The 20,598-nt window shown below is 38.4% G+C and overlaps 1 protein-coding gene across 2 annotated transcripts in view; it reads left to right on the top strand.

Moving 5' to 3' along the window:
* The window catches only part of NLK (nemo like kinase), a 152,082-nt gene that overhangs the window by 82,259 nt on the left and 49,225 nt on the right, over window positions 1–20,598 (top strand). For both annotated transcript variants that reach the window (XM_070735249.1, XM_070735250.1), the window contains exon 3: window positions 5,338–5,393. In XM_070735249.1, coding sequence (XP_070591350.1) covers window positions 5,338–5,393 — 56 coding nt within the window. The remainder of the gene's footprint in view (window positions 1–5,337; window positions 5,394–20,598) is intronic.

Raw genomic sequence — 20,598 nt, 5'->3', positions numbered from 1 at the left:
ATGTTAATGGCTCTGGAGAATGTATAAACAGCTGATGAAAACAACTTTTAAAAGCAATTATGCAGGCATTGTGGAGAATGAAACTGGATAGCTTAAATGTGAATTTGTATTCACAACCTCCCATCTCTGTCTCTGATTAGTGATGGTTTGAAATGATCAGATTCTAAACATTGCAGATGCAGGTCAGTTTTGATGTTTTCTTTGCCCGAGGATCATTCTTTGAAGTTGATCTCAGAATAAAACCGTGAAAAGAAAACAGGATGTTAGAAGTTATCTGGCCTTAACATTTAACAGAGATCCATTTTTTATTATTATTATTATGGTTCTAAAGTTATTAGTATAAGCTTTGGCTTACTAGGATGCAAATCATTTGCAATTGTATATTAAATGAACTTTGTTAGCAGCACAAAAGTTTTTCTTTGATTTAAAAAAAAACGAGGTACAACAGATAATTTTGTGACAACTGACCTCCTAAAACAATGTTTCCCAACCTTGGCAACTTGAAGATATCTGGACTTCAACTCCCAGAATTCCCCAGCCAGCATTCGGTGCCTGGGGAATTCTGGGAGTTGAAGTCCAAATATCTTCCAGTTGCTAAGATTGGGAAACACTGTCCTAAAAGCCATGTACAATCATGATTCGAAGATAAAAAATTTACAAAAGTTATCCGGTCATTTGCACTTCTGAATGATCAGGTGGCTTCATAACTTTGCAGAGATACCAAAGCACGCTCACCTAGCTCTTCCCCCCCACCTCCAATCCCTGCCCTGCTGGGTCTCTGGGAAGACTGGACCAGCTTTGCCTCACTGTTCCACCCATCAAAATGCCTTGCTTACCTTCCGGAGATCTGCAGAATTCAATATTATAAGCATTTTTTAAACTGGACGATGTGGAGCAGCTGTTTCCAAACTGACCTAGGCAAAGCAGCATTTCTCCTGCCTTCTCCCTTTTTGCAATGGCCTCTTTAACTCAAAACAGGATAATGAGCCATATATTGTGTTTGACAGTTTCTATATTTCCTGGTAAAAAAAAGTTTTAAAAGGAAGGGGGAGAAATCAGCAGTAAGCCAGAGAACAGGCAATGAAGGGTTAAGTGTTAAAAGGGCGGTGCAGGAGCTGCTTTGCCTTTGAAACCTAACCTGGAAGGCAAAGCTACTCTTACCACACCTTCTGCATTGCCCTTTTAACATTTAACTCTTAGCCCCTCAAATATTGGAACAGAGCAGTCCTTTTTCTTAAACTACTATAGATACACCCAGTTCCCGCAACTATTCTTCATATGTTTTAAGAACATATTAATTATATTAATGTTATATTCCTCTAACATTAATTAGCTTCTTTTTACTAGTATCATGTATATGAATATTATTTTATCTTTGCATACCACCAATATGTACTTGACAAAACAAACAAACAAACAAATAAATAAATAAATAAATAGTTATTAAAATTGCATAATTTAATAATATTAAATATTTAACCATCAATTATATAACAATATAAATTTTAAATAATTAATAATTTTAATATCAATTAATTAATATTAATTATATTAATATTATATTCCTTTAACACATTAAAGGAAAGAAAATATAAAAGTTGTATATAACCGGCTCAAGGTTGACTCAGCCTTCCATCCTTCCGAGGTGGGTAAAATCAGGACCCGGATTGTGGGGGCAATAGGCTGGCTCTGTTAAAAAGTGCTATTGCTAACATGCTGTAAGCCACCTTGAGTCTAAGGAGAAGGGCGGCATAAAAATGGAATGAATGAATGATTGAATGAATGAATGAATAAATGAATGAATAAATGAATAAATAAATAAATAACAACAACAACAACAACAACAACACAACTTGGCTTTTGTGGTTTTTAACTTGAAAATGAATATGTGTTTTGTATTTTGTTAAATAAATGTTTTACATTGCTTCTAAAGATGTTGGTTTCTTAAAAGAAACAAATATAATTCCTTCTGGTCAAGTTCTGTCCAGCATTCAATTATCTTTTATTCTCTGGACTTGTCTGTTGATTTTTCAAGAATAGGATTTGAGTAATCTGGAATGTTGCCTTCCTCTCTATCAGTTCTGATAAGTTGACACAGAAATTTAAAAAACAAGGCGACTGAAAAACATGATAGGATCATGATGCTGGTATCACATGCATTTTGGGCAAATAAAAAATAACCATGTTCTTCTGAACGAGGAAGATTAAGGGTTTTTGTAAGAAATGCCAAGGCAATTCAATAATTATGTTATATGGCTGTTTTGTGGTAAAAATAACCAAAATATCCTAATGTTGTTTTTAAAAACCAACTATGATATATTCTAAATAAGGAGAAATCTTTCTTTGTAAACTAGAACTAAAATACAGCTAGTGATTTTACTTGATTGGATTTTGACAAGGTTAGGGAATATTTAAGTGCAAAACCTAGAGTTCTGGTTGGCCTGCTTTAGAATCAGAATAGATATTTGGAAAGCACTTATAATGGACAAGTATTATTTGTGAATGGTTGTCAAGGGGCTAATCCTAAATAGCAAGACCAATACTGGTGTCATATACATCTCCATAGTGCTTTACAGCCCTTTCTTCTTCTTTTTAAATCAAAATAATCTTTATTAGTTTAATACATTAAAGAAAAACCAACAAACAACAAAAACATGAAACTAACAAAACATTACACACACATACACAAAACGAGTTGTCAACTGTACTGTTGACTGCTAAAACTGCGACCTTTCAGAATTTGTTATATACATTTGTATATCTTAATTATTTTTCACAATTTATCAGATAATTATCAATCAAGAAAAAATATATTCATTTTTTGCTATATCTATTATCTGAAATATAATATTTCTCCTATTTGGGATGAGTTATTTGTGTTTTTGGATTTGTTTATTTTGTTTCCTTTACTGTATTTGAATCGTTTTATCCATTTGTACCATTGATCCCAAGCGCTGTAGAAGACCGTTTTATCTCTGTTTTGGATTTCATAAGTCATTTTAGTCAGTTCGCACATTCGTGAACCTTGTTTAAGAAACTTCTTATTCCTTCTACCAAGCCCAGCCATAAAAAAGAAAAATATTTTGGATCTTTCTTCCCCAAATCTGGAAATAATTTTTTAAAAGCCGTGCCAATGCCAAAATACATTTTTTTTAAAGCAATGATGTTAGATCACTAACATCTGCAAGTTATTATTAGGAAACAGGAATGCCTGAAATGCAAGGGAAAGCACCAATGAATCCATAATTCCATATTCAAGAATTTATTATTTATTTATTTATTTATTAAATTTGTATGCCGCCCCTCTCCGCAGACTCGGGGCGGCTCACAACAGCAACAGAAAACAATATATAATATAAATTAAATAATTAGAAAGCTAAAAACCCATAATTAAAAAAAAACATGCACACAACATACCATACATAAACAGTATAGGCCTGGGGAAGATATTTCAGTTCCCCCATGCCTGACGGCAGAGGTGGGTTTTAAGGAGTTTGCGGAAGGCAAGGAGGGTGGGGGCAGTTCTAATCTCAGGGGCTAGCTGGTTCCAAAGGGTCGGGGCCACCACAGAGAAGGCTCTTCCCCTGGGACCCACCAAACGACATTGTTTAGTCGATGGGACCCGGAGAAGGCCAACTCTGTGGGACCTAATCGGTCGCTGGGATTCGTGCAGCAGAAGGCGGTCCCAGAGATATTCTGGTCCGATGCCATGAAGGGCTTTATAGGTCAAGACCAACACTTTGAATTGTGACCGGAAATTGATCGGCAACCAATGCAGACTGCGGAGTGTTGGTGTAACATGGGCACACCTTGGGAAGCCCATGATTGCTCTCGCAACTGCATTCTGCACGATCTGAAGTTTCCGAAGACTTTTCAAAGGTAGCCCCATGTAGAGAGCGTAACAGTAGTCGAATCTCGAATTCCAAATATAATCAGGACAATTAGTTACTTATTACCTACTCATCCTAGAATACAGGATTTTTCCAACATTCAGAGATGGTTGTGAGAGGGACATTTGGAATGGCTAGGCAGTCCCCTCTTTTTAAGCACTACCTTGCCTTTACCAAATAAGGAGAATAGATGAAAGCTTACTGTGTTAATTTGACCAATCAAGCAAAATGTTCTATCTCTCATATACATAGTCTAACCAGCAATTGGAGATTTCTTTAGCAGCTGACTCTACCTTCCTAATGATGGATTTGGATTAATTTTTCACTAGAGCTATAATATAAAAAGAATGTGAAACCGTTAAAATTCAAGAAATTCACCAGAATTTCAGTTGTTCAGTTTTTTCCAGTATGGAGTGGACGTACCTAATGTTTGATGTGGCACTCTCATATCATACATGTATTGTAGCATTTTGGCAGTGAAGATTAATCAAAAGCTTCAAACTTGCCTACTCATTTACCACACTGTCAATTCCGGAGCTGATTTTGTTGATTCATGAGATACAGATATTAATGCTACCTGTGTTTCCCAGTGTGTTTCTAAGACCAATTCTAATTTTTAAAGCCTTAAATAATTTTATTTCAAATTATTTTAACAAACCATTATTACTTGTAACCTATACTTTTTCAACATAGAAAATAGAATAGAATAGAATTTTTTATTGGCCAAGTATGATTGGACACACCAGGAATTTGTCTTTGGTGTAGTGTATGCAAAAAGACAAGATATATTCATCAGGAATCATATGGTACAACACTTAATGATAGTCATAGGGTACAAATAAGCAATCAAATCATACTGGGAAACAATCAATAAAAATTGTAATGTCTAATATCATGAGCAGTTAAATGAATAATTAAATTAAGGAGGACAATAAAAGTGATAGAAGGGTGGATGGGTGGGAAGATGTGGAGTTTTACCTGAATTGTTTTGAGGATTTATCTGAAATTTTCTCTGAAAGTTAACTGTGTTTTTACTTTGCTTCAACAGTCTTAGATTTTGTGAATTCAATTGAGCATTTCATTTGAAAAAGTGTATTTATTATATTAGATAATACATTTGATAATACATAATAATACAGTACATCTAATATATTACAATAAATAATATATTAGATAATATAATAAGTAACTAAACAAACATAGCCTGGTGTGTGTGTGTGTGTTGGAATCTAAACATTGACCTTATTAAATCCTTGAATCTGCTGTGATAAAATATCAGCAATCCTCTTTCCATTGGTGAGTTTCTGTCTCAGATTTCCAAACTTTAGATCACCCTTCCCACCATCAAAGATACCGTTGCAAACTGAAGATATTTTTCCTTTGTTCATTCATTTTCTTTTGTAAAATGAGGCTTTCGTAATAAATCAACTTCCATATTATTTCCTAGGTACTCTCCGCTCTCGACATACTCCAGCCACCACACATCGACTACTTTGAAGAAATGTATCCTAAATGTTAAATAAATAATTTCATTGAGGTAGGTGTAATTAATTCTAGCTTATAAAACTGCAAGCAGATTTTGGACTTTTCATCTTGAGTCTTAGCATCGGGAAAGGTGATATATGGAGGCCAGCTGTAATAGGCCATCTAGAAAAACATTGTTATAAGAATGGGCTGCTAAAAGAATTTGAAGGCATGTGTAGAAATTTATGATTCTTGTTACAAGAATTGAATATGTCAATGTGCTTCATGGGTCAGCTTTGGGATTTCCCCCCCAGATTTATCTTTTAATCATATAGAGGAAAGTATTTGGAAAATGACTGCAAATTAATGCCTTCCAATGTGCAAATGCTCATATAATGTATATGAATAAATGATGGAAAGGATTGTTACAGGCATATCTTGAAATGTACATTCCTCTTATTTGTTTTGCTTAATGATCCTGTTGTCAATGCTAGAATATAGTATTTAATTTGTATTAAATAACACTGAGCATGAAGCTGCTACAGACCTAGCTGTGGACCTTTCTCCAATGGACATTTTAAAGGATCCTTAAAAAAAAAACTCCTGTAAAACATATAAACGGGAATGTTTGTAAGATTAGGATTCAGTTTTCATTTATATAATATTAAATATATTTAAATATATTTAAGATATTTTCTGAAATATATTCCCATGTATTCCCCTCCTTATTGCAGAAAATCCCTGTACTTTTGCTTCCTTGTAAATTGCCCCTTTCTTGCTTAGAATAACCTTTGATCTAGATTACAAATATGAGAAACAAACGTTCTGTACCTGCTCTTTGCTTATATAAAACAAAAACAGCTGTCCTGGAGTTTAAATCTCATTGCACTCAAATAATTAAAGGGGAAAAATTACGCAGTAAGGCAGAAACAATTATGAGGGCTGTGAGGATTGTCCTTCAAAAGTTATAAATGTTCCAGATAGAACAGTTTGAACATCCTTTTAGTTCAGTGCTTATTTATTTATTTATTTATTTATTTATTTATTTATTTATTTATTTATTTATTTATTTATTTATTTATTTATTAGATTTATTAGATTTATTAGATTTGGGGCGTCTCACAACAATAACAAAGACAATGTAAGAACAAATCTAATAATTTAAAAAACACTAACAACCCCATTATTAAAAGCAAGCATACACACAAACATACCATGTATAAACTATATAGGCCTGGGGGAGATGTCTCAGTTCCCCCATGCCTGACGGCAGAGATGGGTCTTAAGAACTTTACGAAAGGCAAGAAGGGTGGGGCAGTTCTGATCTCCGGGGGGGAGCTGGTTCTAGAGGGTCGGGGCCGCCACAGAGAAGGCTCTTCTCCTGGGTCCCGCCAAACGACACTGTTTAGTCGACGGGACCCGGAGAAGGCCAACTCTGTGGGACCTAACCGGTCGCTGGGATTCGTGCGGCAGAAGGCGGTCCCGGAAATATTCTGGTCTGCATTCTACCTTGTGAAAGCATAGGAAATGTATTCTTGTATATCTTTCTATATATATAACAAATTTATACAGGTAGTCCTCAATTTACAACAGTTCATTTAGTGAATGTTTTAAAGAGTGGTGCGGTGGCCTACAGGTGGAGGTGTCATCTCACAATTCAGGCTCTGAGTTCGATCCTAGGTAGAGGTAGATATTTCTCTCTCTGGGCACTTTGAGAATATGTCTACTGAATATAACTCCACATTGGTGACGGGAAGGGGATCCAGTCAATAAACACTCAGCTCCATTCAGATGCCCAGACTTCACTCTCCACGGGTTTATGGGGTCATTAAAAATTATGATGATGACGATGATTTAGTGAATGTTGAAAGTTACAATAAAGTGACCTATAACTATATTTCACATGATTGTTGCAGCGTCCCCATGGTCACATAATCACAATTACGAATCCATGGAGAGGGGCGGCATACAAATCCAATCAATCAATCAATAAATAAATAAATAAATTCAAATGCTTGGCATCTGGATCATATTTATGACAATTACAGTGTCCTGAGGTCATTTGGTTACCTGTTGCAACCTTCTGATACACAAAATCAGTGGGGAAGCTTTGTTCACTTAACAACCATGTTACTAATTTATCAACTATGGTGATTCACCTAAGAACTAAAAGGATGTAAAATGGGCCAAAATTCTCTTAACTGTCTCCTTTTGCTATAAAACTTTTGGGATCAATTGTGGTTGTAAATCGAGGACTTCCTATATATTTTCCATATTGTATAAACAATATGAAATCGTTTCCTTGTCCCCATAACATTTACATTTCCAGAAATGTCCTTTCTCTCCTCTTTTCATTCAATGTACACCTTGTAAGAAATAACTATCTTTGATCTAGAAATGTGGATAAATAGATTAGCTTTAGAGATTTCAGTAGCAGCTCATTTCAGTTCTTTAAAATGCTTCTGCTTTGGATTTGTATGCCGCCCCGAGTCTCCGGAGAGGTGCGGCATACAAATCCAATAAATAAATAAATTATAGCTGGGATTATATTAATTCAGTTGGGTTCCAAACTTTCGAGAAAGGGTCTCCTTTTTTGTGGTTTTCACCAATTTGTACTCCTTTCAACTTTTGAATTGAGAGGACTGAGCAAGAATAAAGGCTCCACTGCCACATTAATGTCAAAATATTGATCTGATTTATATTTCATAAATATTGTCACCAGTGTGGTGTAATAATTGAGTAACTGGACCTGAACCATGGGGATCCATGTCTATCCTCAGCCATGGAAGCTCTCTGGGAGATTTTGGAATATCCATTCTGTTTTATTTTTTTGTTATCTCAAGGATGATAGAAAATTGGGACAAAATGTTATGTATTCTGTCTTGTGCTTTTGGAAAAAATATTTAATGAAAATGAAATAATAAATATTCTTTTTAAACTGGCCACAACCAATTCACAATCACCCATAGTTTGCTAAATTGCAACTATTTGATTCCTAAGTCTTGAAACTGAAGCTTTAAAAGCTGTTAGCAAAATATAAATATTATATAACATAAAAGAATTTATGGGTATTGAAGACACTTTGATTCAATCTTGAGTTCCTTTAGTTAAAGTGCATCTAAGAACATAGCTATGCAGCAGGCATGCAATTAGTGACTTATCAAGTGTTATCATTATACTTAAATAAGTTTTCATTTCTTGGTTTTCATTAAAAATGATTTAATGTAGAAATGAGCTTGTTTCCTTGTTTTTTCCTTTGTAAAAACCCTAGCATCTTAGTTAATCCGAACTTGCTATTATTTTTTTTTTATGCATTTCAGATCTAGGGGAAGACCACCCAACCAAGGACAGTGATTTAAATAAGATTTGTTTTGTTCCTCTTAGGAACTTTATCAGCTTAAAAATCTAAATGACAACAGACAGCTTCTTTTCATCCAGTTAATCTGTTGCTATATTGAGAGCTAATTTAAAATGTTAACATAGATGATTACTGAAAAAAAGTTTGGAAAGTCTTCTTGTCTTATTTGAGGAAAAACTAAGAATAGACAAAAGAATTTTAAACCTGTGCTTCTTTTTTAAAGAAACACTGTGCTAAAATTCATTTTAGAGCAAAATAAAAGTTTTGGAAAAAAGTTTCTAAAAATTTGAACATTCAGTGACAAAACGCCTCATGGCTAGATTTATGTGCTCTGTCTTTCTATATTCTGGAAGGAAATTTAAAAAGAAAGATGGGGAAAGAGATTTATTCTCATTTTAATTTGAAATCCAAAGACGGGCTACAAGAATGGTGGAAGGTCTTAAGCATAAAACGTATCAGGAAAGACTTAATGAACTCAATCTGTATAGTCTGGAGGACAGAAGGAAAAGGGGGGACATGATCGAAACATTTAAATATATTAAAGGGTTAAATAAGGTCCAGGAGGGAAGTGTTTTTAATAGGAAAGTGAACACAAGGACAAGGGGACACAATCTGAAGTTAGTTGGGGGAAAGATCAAAAGCAACATGAGAAAATATTATTTTACTGAAAGAGTAGTAGATCCTTGGAACAAACTTCCAGCAGACGTGGTAGATAAATCCACAGTAACTGAATTTAAACATGCCTGGGATAAACATATATCCATCCTAAGATAAAATACAGAAAATAGTATAAGGGCAGACTAGATGGACCATGAGGTCTTTTTCTGCCGTCAGACTTCTATGTTTCTATGTAACTTTATTTACCATACTTTTAAAGCTATGTGAACTCTGCAATTTCACTTCTCCCAATTATGTAATACATATTTGCACTGAAAAGATATACTGTATGGAAAAATAGATCAGGAAAATAATGCTCAAAAGGAAAATTGCTGTCTAAAAACAAAAGCAACATAATATATAAAAATATTTAGAGAAAGATACTAGAAAATACGGTTTATATGAAGTATAAAAAAGAATTTGAAATGAAAGGAACCAAAGTTAAAGCTGAAAGGTTGTTTTTCATCGTGTACTGAATATACTGCATGAACATAATTTATTTTAAGCATTATTTTTAATTGGAAAAGGCAACTTCTGTATTTGATAGACATTTGGAGACCCCTCTTTCTCCTGAAGGAGTTGGACAAGTGGGTGGTGTGATAACTCAACAGTTAAAATACTGAGCCTGTCAGCTACAAAACTGACAGCCCAGATTCATGGCTTGTGCATCGGGGCGGCGGGCTTTCTTCTCCCAGCTCCTGCCCACCTAGCAGTTCAAAACCATGCAAATGCAAATAGATAAATAGGTACCACTTAAATGGGGAGGCAACAGCCCAATATCATGCTAGACTTTTTTTCTTTTTCTTGGATTTGTATGCCGCCCCTCTCCGGAGACTCGGGGCGGCTAATAGCAATAATAAAACAGCATATAATAATAATCCAATACTAAAAACAGTTAAAAACCCATTATTATAAAAACCAAACGTACATACAGACATACCATGCATAAAATTGTAAAGACCGAGGGGGAAAGAGTATCTCAATTCCCCTATGCCTGGCGGCAGAGGTGGGTTTTAAGCAGCTTACAAAAGGCAAGGAGGGTGGGGGCAATTCTAATCTCTGGGGGGAGTTGGTTCCAGAGGGCCGGGGCCGCCACAGAGAAGGCTCTTCTCCTGAGTCCCGCCAAGACCCACCCTGTGGGACCTAACTGGTCGCTGGGATTCGTGCAGCAGAAGGCGGTCCCTGAGATAATCTGGTCCGGTGCCATGAAGGGCTTTATAGGTCATAACCAACACTTTGAATTGTGACCGGAAACTGATCGGCAACCAATGCAGACTGCGGAGTGTTGGTGTAACATGGGCATATTTGGGAAAGCCCATGACTGCTCTCGCAGCTGCATTCTGCACGATCTGAAGTTTCCGAACACTTTTCAAAGATAGCCCCATGTAGAGAGCATTACAGTAGCCAAGCCTCGAGGTGATAAGGGCATGAGTGATAGTGAGCAGTGACTCCCGGTCCAAATAGGGTTGCAACTGGTGCACCAGGCGAACCTGGGCGAACGCCCCCTTCGACACAGCTGAAAAATGTTTCTCTAATATGAGCTGTGGATCGAGGGGGACGCCCAAGTTGCGAACCCTCTCGGAGGGGGTCAGTGATTCTCCCCCCAGGGTAATGGATGGACAGATAGAATTGTCCTTGGGAGGCAAGACCCACAGTCACTCCGTCTTGTCTGGGTTGAGTTTGAATTTGTTGACACCCATCCAGGCCCCAACAGCCTCCAGGCACCAGCACATCACTTCCACTGCTTCGTTGACTAGACATGGGGTGACGATGTATAACTGGGTATCATCGGCATATTGATGATACCTCACCCCATGCCCTAATCGTGGAAATGTGTCTTCAAACAGCCTGATTCATGGCCACGAAACAGAGGTAAGCCCACCCCCTATAGTCGGCAACAACAATCAGAATAAAATCCATTTCCTTTCCTTCTGTTTATTGCCATTTCTAAATATGATGTCCATATGTATAGTTTAATTACGAGGTAGCAGCCGCCAGAACCTGAAAACCTCTAGTACATATAGTTCCTGAGCTATTTTGATCTCTATCACGGTGATGGTATTTTGTCCAAAGAATGGTAGAAATGACACACTGAAAGAAACGATAACTAAGAGAGGCAGAGGCCGGAATTTCCTATTAAAACGAGTATGAAGTGTCTTGTTTGTTGGATCCAATTGCTTTTTTATGTTGATGCTCTTCTCATAATTGTAGATTTGCTTCTCAGGAGCTTTATAAAATTGTGTACAAGCTCCACAAAATGGCTATCCCCACTTAAATTTCTGCCTAAGGCAAACAAATAAAGCCGATGCTGTCACTAATGTTTGCCTGTAGAGTACAGTATTGTATTGTATAAGGATTTTTTTTTTTAAATGGAAGGAAAGAGGCAGCCAGCTGAAAATAATTTCATAGAGACAATGACATTTTTATGACTTTTTGCTATTCATATCATTGAACTAAACTGACAGACGTAAAAAACCTACTGCCATTGGTGAAAACTGTTTCTCTCCTCTTGCCCCGTTATTAACATGCAGTAAATCGATTGAGTTTGAATCTTTGCAAACACAAATTTCATGACCATAATTGGGACAAACAACTTGGTCATTAAGTGAAGTGGTAGCTACGTGAAACTAGCTGTGCTTATTATTTTACTTCAGCTCTCCTTTGCATTACAAACCTGCAAAGGTCATAAAGATTAGGATGGGCCACAAAGTTATTTTTTCAGCCCCGCTGTTAACCACAAACCGTCAATAAATGAGGCAGTTGCTAAACGGGGACTTGCAGAGGCGCCAGGGAGATGACACGGGGGCTTTGTAGTTGATGCCCCAATTTGGGGGGGGGGGGCCTAGGAGACGGAAGGAAAGTATTGATGCAAGCAGTAGAAGTGATATATTGGCAAGGAGGCTTGAGAAGGTATCAGGAAAATTTGGCTGGAGAAACAGCAAGTAAGAAGCGTAGATGGAGGAAGCAACATGAGTGCAGTAGGATCTGTATGCATGTACATGACAGCTTACTGGTGACTAAAGAGGAGTTGTAAGCTGGGTCCTTTAGTATGTAATCAGAGGAACCAGCATAGCAGAGACTAGGTCAAGAATGTGTCACGGACTTATTTATTTATTTATTCATTCATTCATTCATTCATTCATTCATTCACTTATTCATTTATTCATTTGTCCAATACACAATACATATGGAAGAGAATATATATGATATATGAGATAAAGGAAAGACAGTTGGACAGGGGACGAAAGGCACACTAGTGCACTTATGTACGCCCCTTACTGACCTCTTAGGAACCTGGAGAGGTCAATCTTGGATAGTCTAAGGGAGAAATGTTGGGGATTAGGGGTTGACACTATTGAGTCCGGTAATGAGTTCCACGCTTCGACAACTCGATTGTTAAAGTCATATTTTTTACAGTCAAGTTTGGAGCGGTTAATATTAAATTTGAATCTGTTGCATGCTCTTGTGTTGTTGCGGTTGAAGCTGAAGTAGTCATTGACCGGTAGGATGTTGCAGCATATGATCTTGTGGGCAATATTTAAATCGTGTTTTACGCGCCGTAGTTCTAAGCTTTCTAAACCCAGGATTGTTAGTCTATTTTCGTAGGGTATTCTGTTTCGAGTGGAGGAGTGAAGGGCTCTTCTGGTGAAATATCTTTGGATGTTTTCAAGGGTGTTGATGTCCGAGATGTGGTATGGGTTCCAGACAGATGAGCTGTATTCAAGGATGGGTCTGGCAAAAGTTTTGTAGGCTCTTGTGAGTAGTGTGAGATTGCCGGAGCAGAAGCTACGTAGGATCAGGTTATTAACTCTAAGGAAATTCTCTGAAGGGTAGGAGTTGGGCTCAGTTCAGGGATGAAATTCAGCAGGTTCTGGAGAACTAGTAGCAGAAATTTTGAGTAGCCATTGCTGGCTGGCCCCAGAGTGGGCCCAGCCAGAGTGTGGTGGGAATGGGGATTTTGCAGTACCTTCCCCTGGAGTTGGGAGGAAATGGAGATTTTGCAGTATCCTTTCCCTGCCACGCCCACCAAGTCCTGCCCACGGAATCGCTAGGTAAAAATTTTGAATTTTACTCCTGGCTCATTTCTGTTGGTACCTAGCATAGCAACAGAGGTACTGTTGTAGTACACTGTTAGTTTATTCTGCCTCCCTTTTTAGATAGGAAGTGGTGGACAGATAGAGCTTTACTTCCAGGAGCTTGAACAGAGTTTTTAAGAACCTGGTACCCAGTGATCTGGAACCAATATTTACTTCAAGAAGTAAATGGTTGTTGTAAATTTAAATTAATGAATACAGGTATATAAAAGAGATGTACGGTGGATAGGAAAATGCATCTAAAAGTTTAGCTTGCAAAATCTGATCAAGACTAGAGAATGAGCCGCTTGCAAACTGTTTAAATATGTAACCACTAAAGTGCTCCAGTGGTGAATATTTGAGCTCAGCTACTGACCATACAATAAGATATGAATGAAAATGAATAAGCATACAGTGGAACCTCGACATACGAGCAGCTCTACTTACGAGCTACTCGAGATAAGAGCTGGGAGGGGAGCGACATTTTTGTTCGCCTCCCGAGCTCACATTCGGGATACGAGCGCCAAGGAGCTGTCTCCTGAAGCCGAACGCTAACTTCCGCGTTCGGCTTCAGGAGACAGCTCCTTGGCGCTCGTATCCCGCGTGTTTTAAAAGGTTGCAGCCGGCCTGGGGGGCTCAGGGGGGTTCTGGCAAGCCCCCCAGGCCGGCTGCAACCTTTTAAAACACGCGCGCCGCTTCGCAGCTGTCTCCTGAAGCCGAACGCTAACTTCCGCGTTCGGCTTCAGGAGACAGCTGCGAAGCGGCGCGGGTGTTTTAAAACGTGGCAGCCGGCCTGGGGGGTTCGGGGGGTTCCCCCCGAGCCCCCCAGGCCGGCTGCCACGTTTTAAAACACGCGCGCCGCTTCGCATCTGTCTCCTGAAGCCGAACGCGGAAGTTAGCGTTTGGCTTCAGGAGACAGCTGCGAAGCGGCGCGCATGTTTTAAAACGTGGCAGCCGGCCTGGGGGGCTTGGGGGGAACCCCCCGAACCCCCCAGGCCGGCTGCCACGTTTTAAAACACCCGCGCCGCTTCGCAGCTGTCTCCTGAAGCCGAATGCTAACTTCCGCGTTCGGCGGCAGCGGTTTTTTTTTGTTGTTGCACGGATTAATTGACTTTACATTGTTTCCTATGGGAAACAATGTTTCGTCATACGAGCGTTCCGACTTACGAGCCTCCTTCCGGAACCAATTAGTCTCGTAAGTCGGGGTTCTACTGTACTTGGAAAAATTAGCATGGCTAAAATGACATTGCCTGAAAGTGAATCAGCCAGGCTGACAGCTTCGGGGTGGGAGATATAATACAGAAAAATATATTTGCATAAAATAGCCAGGTTTCAACGCTATGCTGTTTGTGCAGCTATTAATATCTTGATATGTTTTTTGGTCTTGAAACTTGTATGCAAATCTTTGAATTAACACTCAACTCCATTTATATTAATGCATAATATGAAGTGACATTTTTCCTCTCTTAGGAAAGCCCTTCATTCCTTTGCAAAGGCTCTAGCAATTCATCCTTCCATGGTTGTGGAAGATAGTTCTGTATTTTATTTTCATTTCTCCTGTGGCTCTTGAGTTAATCCACTTCTACAATCACCCTCTATTTACCTTAGATTTCTGCCCTGCCTTTTCTCCAGGAACTCAAGGCCTCCCCTGTTTTCTTCCCAATGATAACCCTGGCAAATAGTTCAAGGTAGAGAAAATAACCATCCAAAGTTAACCAGTGAATGTGACAGAGTTCTGAAAGCAGGGCCTTCAACCTGGTCTTAGTCCCAAACCTTTAACTCTGCACCACATTCGCTCCCAATCCCCAAAACTGGAGTTCAGTCATTTTGTTTGTTTACATTTAACAGGACGTGGCTAGATCTCCAAGTAGCTAATTGAGGTGCTAATAAAACCTAAACTTTATTTCATTTTGTTTACATACTAATGAAACTAAACTAAAGTCCAGTTGCCTCCTGAAAAGTACCTTTAGGACAACCACAACCTCGATGACTGAGAATCTCTACAGATCTTTAGTTATTTATTTATTTATTGGATTTGTATGCCGCCCCTCTCCGTAGACTCGGGGCGGCTAACAACAATAATAAAAACAGCATGTAAATCCAATACTACAACAACTAAAAAACCCTTATTTTAAAACCAATCATACCTACAAACAAACATACCATGCATAAATTGTAACGGCCTAGGGGGAAAGAGTATCTCAGTTCCCCCATGCCTGACGGCAGAGGTGGGTTTTAAGGAGCTTACGAAAGGCGAGGAGGGTGGGGGCAGTTCTAATCTCCGGGGGGAGTTGGTTCCAGAGGGCCGGGGCCGCCACAGAGAAGGCTCTTCCCCTGGGCCCCGCCAAACGACATTGTTTAGTTGACGAGACCCGGAGAAGGCCCACTCTGTGGGACCTAACTGGTCGCTGGGATTCGTGCAGCAGAAGGCGGTCCCTGAGATAATCTGGTCTGGAGCCATGGAGGGCTTTATAGGTTGCATTGTATTCTTTTGTTGTCATTTAGAAATAACAATTTAATAGCAATTTTTAGAAATCTCTAAGGCAGAGGTCTTCAAACTTGGCAACTTTAAGACTCGTGGACTTCAATTCCCAGAATTCTCCAGCCAGCAGCTGGCTTGAAAATTCTGGAAATTGAAGTCAACGAGTCTTAAAGTTGCCAAGTTTGAAGACCTCTGCTCTGAGGGCTACTCCCAAGGCTTTCAAGGGCTGAATATCGCTGTGGCTTCAGACTAATTTAAACTATTTTGATTAAGTTGGATATTTTTAACCTCTTAATTTGGAGTCAGTTTATACACAATACTATTCTTATTGGCTGTATGCTTAAACTTGGGAAAAGAAAGTCGAGGATAAACTTTACTCATATATGTCTGACTTAATTTAGAAACAACTCAGAAGGGAGGGCTGGGTGTTAATGTACAGTAATTGTATTTGCATCTGTCGAAAAGTGTGCTAAATAATTAAAAGTAGCAGTATTAATCATACTTTCATATACTCCCATAAAGTCTTAATATTTGTGTGATCTTTCAGTTACAGCCTCCAAGCTACTGTTAAAAAACCTGTATAATCCTTGGCCTAGCAAAAGTTGTGCATTTGTTACAGAACTCATTTAAAGATCTGAACTGTTCTTTGGGAAAATGCATGATATGAAGTGATACTTTGTGCTTTGATAATTCTGTTGTATAAACGGAAATCAATTGCAAAACTCATGTTCTAATGATGAGTAGAGATATTGGCCCACCGAGGATTCCATCTAGCCTGTCTGATTCCTCAGTCAAACCACATCGATATTCTTAAAATTGCCTGAATTGTATCATTTCTGAGTTTCACATAAATAGCACACATTTTCAGCACGGGTATAGTTAAGCCCAGTAATAGCCCATAATACCATAATCCTGAGCTTTTTGCCCAGTGAGTAGTGCATTTACACTGTGGTGTTTATGCAAGTTTTTAATGCTCATATGGCCTTTGTAGAATTATTTATGCTTTTAAAGATTGGAATGTTAAGGAATTGAGCTGCACAGCAATAGTGGTAGTATTCTTAGTAGTAATTCTTATGTAGTGTGTATTTACTTCTAAGTGCAGAACATGCAAAGAAATAAAATACAATACAATTGAAACCAGCCCCAGCAATAAAACAACATACGGGTAGTCTTCAATTTATGACCAGAAACTCCATTGCTAAGCAAGACAGTTGTTAAGTGAAGCAGTTGTAAAGTATGAGGTCTCATGACCGCCCTGTTTAGCAACAGCACTTCCAGTTGCTGTTATTAAGCGAATCCCACGCCGTCATTATGCACAATATCACTTGGTTGCCTTTTGGCAACCAACTATTTCAATTTTGATTTTCAGATCTTGATACTTTGTGATCTTCTCCAAATCTCTGTCCTCTATTATATTATTTCCTGGTATTGCCATATTAATTATGCACAATTTTCAATTGCAATCAGGTCTATTGTATTGTTAGCCAAATCTTTATTAGTTCACATTAGTTCACATTCAGAAATCACACAAAACTTTAAGCTATTCATTTTCAATTACTTTTTCAGCTCTATGTTCCCACCATTTTTACTGGCAAATTATCATCTTTACACATGTTCCAGTGAATTGTTTGGACAACTATATAATGTCATTGTTTATAACCAGTTTATGCAACTGTCTGAGATGAGTATGATCTACCTTTTCCCCCCAGTTTCTTTGTATAATCTAGACCAGCTTCCCCATTGACTGCTTGTCAAACGCCAGAAGCAAATGTTGCAAACAGCAATCACGTGATCGTAGAAACATTGTGATGGCCCCTCCTTTGGTCCTACAGTAGGTTTCACTCAAGAGTATGTTCAAATAATTGCTGAACGAGTAGTAGTTAAATAAGGGCTAACTATACAAATTTGAACAAAAGTGCAACAAACCACAGCTGATGGACTTCATAATGCCAGGGTTGGCTAAAAAATATACAGAGGGATCTTTTATCTTCTTCGCCATTCTTTAATTTTTCCTCTGTTTTCCTGATGCATGTTCATTACGTACCAAAATTTAATCAATGAGGAATAATGTAAGCCATATTACAATAGAACAGAAACCCAACCACCAAACCCAACTGAATATTTTGGAGTTTGTTTTGCTGTGAATCTGCATAAACAAACACATGTGCAGTGAACAAAACCGAATTTTGAAAATCCAGCTACTTATTTTCTACCGCCTGACTGCACTGTTCACCCATTTTGAGACTGTCAGAAATCACTACCCCTAAATCCTTCTCTTCTGAAGTTCTGTGTTAGCAAAAACTTCAGAGAAGAAGGATTTAGGGGTAGTGATTTCTGACAGTCTCAAAATGGGTGAACAGTGCAGTCAGGTGGTAGGGAAAGCAAGTAGGATGCTTGGCTGCATAGCTAGAGGTATAACAAGCAGGAAGAGGGAGATTGTGATCCCCTTATATAGAGCGCTGGTGAGACCACATTTGCAATACTGTGTTCAGTTCTGGAGACCTCACCTACAAAAAGATATTGACAAAATTGAACGGGTCCAAAGACGGGCTATAAGAATGGTGGAAGGTCTTAAGCATAAAACTTATCAGGAAAGACTTAATGAACTCAATCTGCATAGTCTGGAGGACAGTAGGAAAAGGGGGGACATGATTGAAACATTTAAATATGTTAAAGGGTTAAATAAGGTCCAGGAGGGAAGTGTTTTTAATAGGAAAGTGAACACAAGAACAAGGGGACACAATCTGAAGTTAGTTGGGGGAAAGATCAAAAGCAACATGAGAAAATATTATTTTACTGAAAGAGTAGTAGATGCTTGGAACAAACTTCCAGCAGACGTTGTAGATAAATCCACAATAACTGAATTTGAACATGCCTGGGATAAACATACAGTATATCCATCCTAAGATAAAATACAGAAAATAGTATAAGGGCAGACTAGATGGACCATGAGGTCTTTTTCTGCCGTCAGACTTCTATGTTTCTATGTTTATTAAAAAATGCTTTTTTCCCCTCCCCTCTGGGGAGAAACTAGCAGATATTTCTGAACTTCTTCACTTGCTGCAAAAGTAATTGTGAACCAATACTTAGACTTGCACTTTTGGTTTGGTTTGCCCGTTGACTTCTATGCCCTCTGAGTCAGCACAAATGAAAGGTCTGCTATTGTCCCCTGCTACGGTTGTTCTGAAGTAAATTGCTATTTCGTCGTTCTAATTTTATGCAGCGATTTGCTAATTATTACTGTCAGTATTTTCTGCCCAGGAGGTGCTGCTTGGTTCGAAGGAATTGTAACCAGAGCAACCTCACGTGCTCTCTTGCCATGATATGAATTGGAGTTAAGTGTCGAAAGACAGGGCATCCACTGAAACCACACATAGAAACATAGAAGACTGATGGCAGAAAAAGACCTCATGGTCCATCTAGTCTGCCTTTATACTATTTACTGTATTTTATCTTACAATGGATATATGTTTATCCCAGGCATGTTTAAATTCAGTTACTGTGGATTGACCAACCACGTCTGCTTGAAGTTTGTTCCAAGGATCTACTACTCTTTCAGTAAAATAATATTTTCTCAGGTTGCTTTTGATCTTTCCCCCAACTAACTTCAGATTGTGTCCCCTTGTTCTTGTGTTCACTTTCCTATTAAAAACACTTCCCTCCTGGACCTTATTTAACCCTTTAACATATTTAAATGTTTCGATCATGTCCCCCCCCTTTTCCTTCTGTCCTCCAGACTATACAGATTGAGTTCATGAAGTCTTTCCTGATACGTTTTGTGCTTAAGACCTTCCACCATTCTTGTAGCCCGTCTTTGGACCCGTTCAATTTTGTCAATATCTTTTTGTAGGTGAGGTCTCCAGAACTTAACACAGTATTCCAAATGTGGTCTCACCAGCGCTCTATATAAGGGGATCACAATCTCCAGACTTTTTGTTATATTGTTTAATTATGCCTTTATGGTAGGTAAGGTCAGGAGAGAGCTCATCGCCATATTTGACCTACCCAGATGCCAGCCGATTTAAAATCCTACCAAAGCTCTGGCGCTCCAAGGAAAATCTGCTTTTGCTCTTGTTTCTAGGCCCTTGTTAAATTGTCCAGAGACAATCAAAAGATATTTGCTATTCAAGCTAATAGCACCTTTGAGTCCTTCTGAAACACTTTTTTTGTAAAGCACAGCAGACCCAAAGCAGTGCATAGGCCATTCCAGGACCTTATTTCATTTAAGCTGCTTTAGTTGGCATGGCAACTAGTTGACACATTTGGGAGTTATCTTATTTGGGACTGAAGCTGGGGAGGATTTAGGTGGGAGAGCCAAACAAGTAAGTGTCACCTGCCGCAATGAAGTACAGACCACTGTACTGCAATTCCTGTCCCACAAATAAATTTGGGAGGAGACACGGACACTTTCATTCCTTCTATGAAAATTAAAACCTTATAACCTTGTTACAAACTTTATATACTGTAGTAAAGGTTACATAACTTCTAGCAAGGAGAGAATCAACCTAAAACTAACTGAGAGCCATCACCCAATGGGAATAGCTTGCCTTCAGAAGTTTTGGAGGATTTTAAAAAGAGACCAGAATGGTATCTGGTCTCCTGCTTGTTCAGTGAGTTGGACTAGAACAGTGATTTTCAACCTTTCTTGAGCCGTGGCACATTTTTTACATTTAC

This window comes from Erythrolamprus reginae, chromosome 1 (assembly GCF_031021105.1).
Source record: "Erythrolamprus reginae isolate rEryReg1 chromosome 1, rEryReg1.hap1, whole genome shotgun sequence".
Taxonomy (NCBI): Eukaryota; Metazoa; Chordata; class Lepidosauria; order Squamata; family Dipsadidae; genus Erythrolamprus; species Erythrolamprus reginae.
This window is presented reverse-complemented; position numbering and strand designations above follow the sequence as displayed.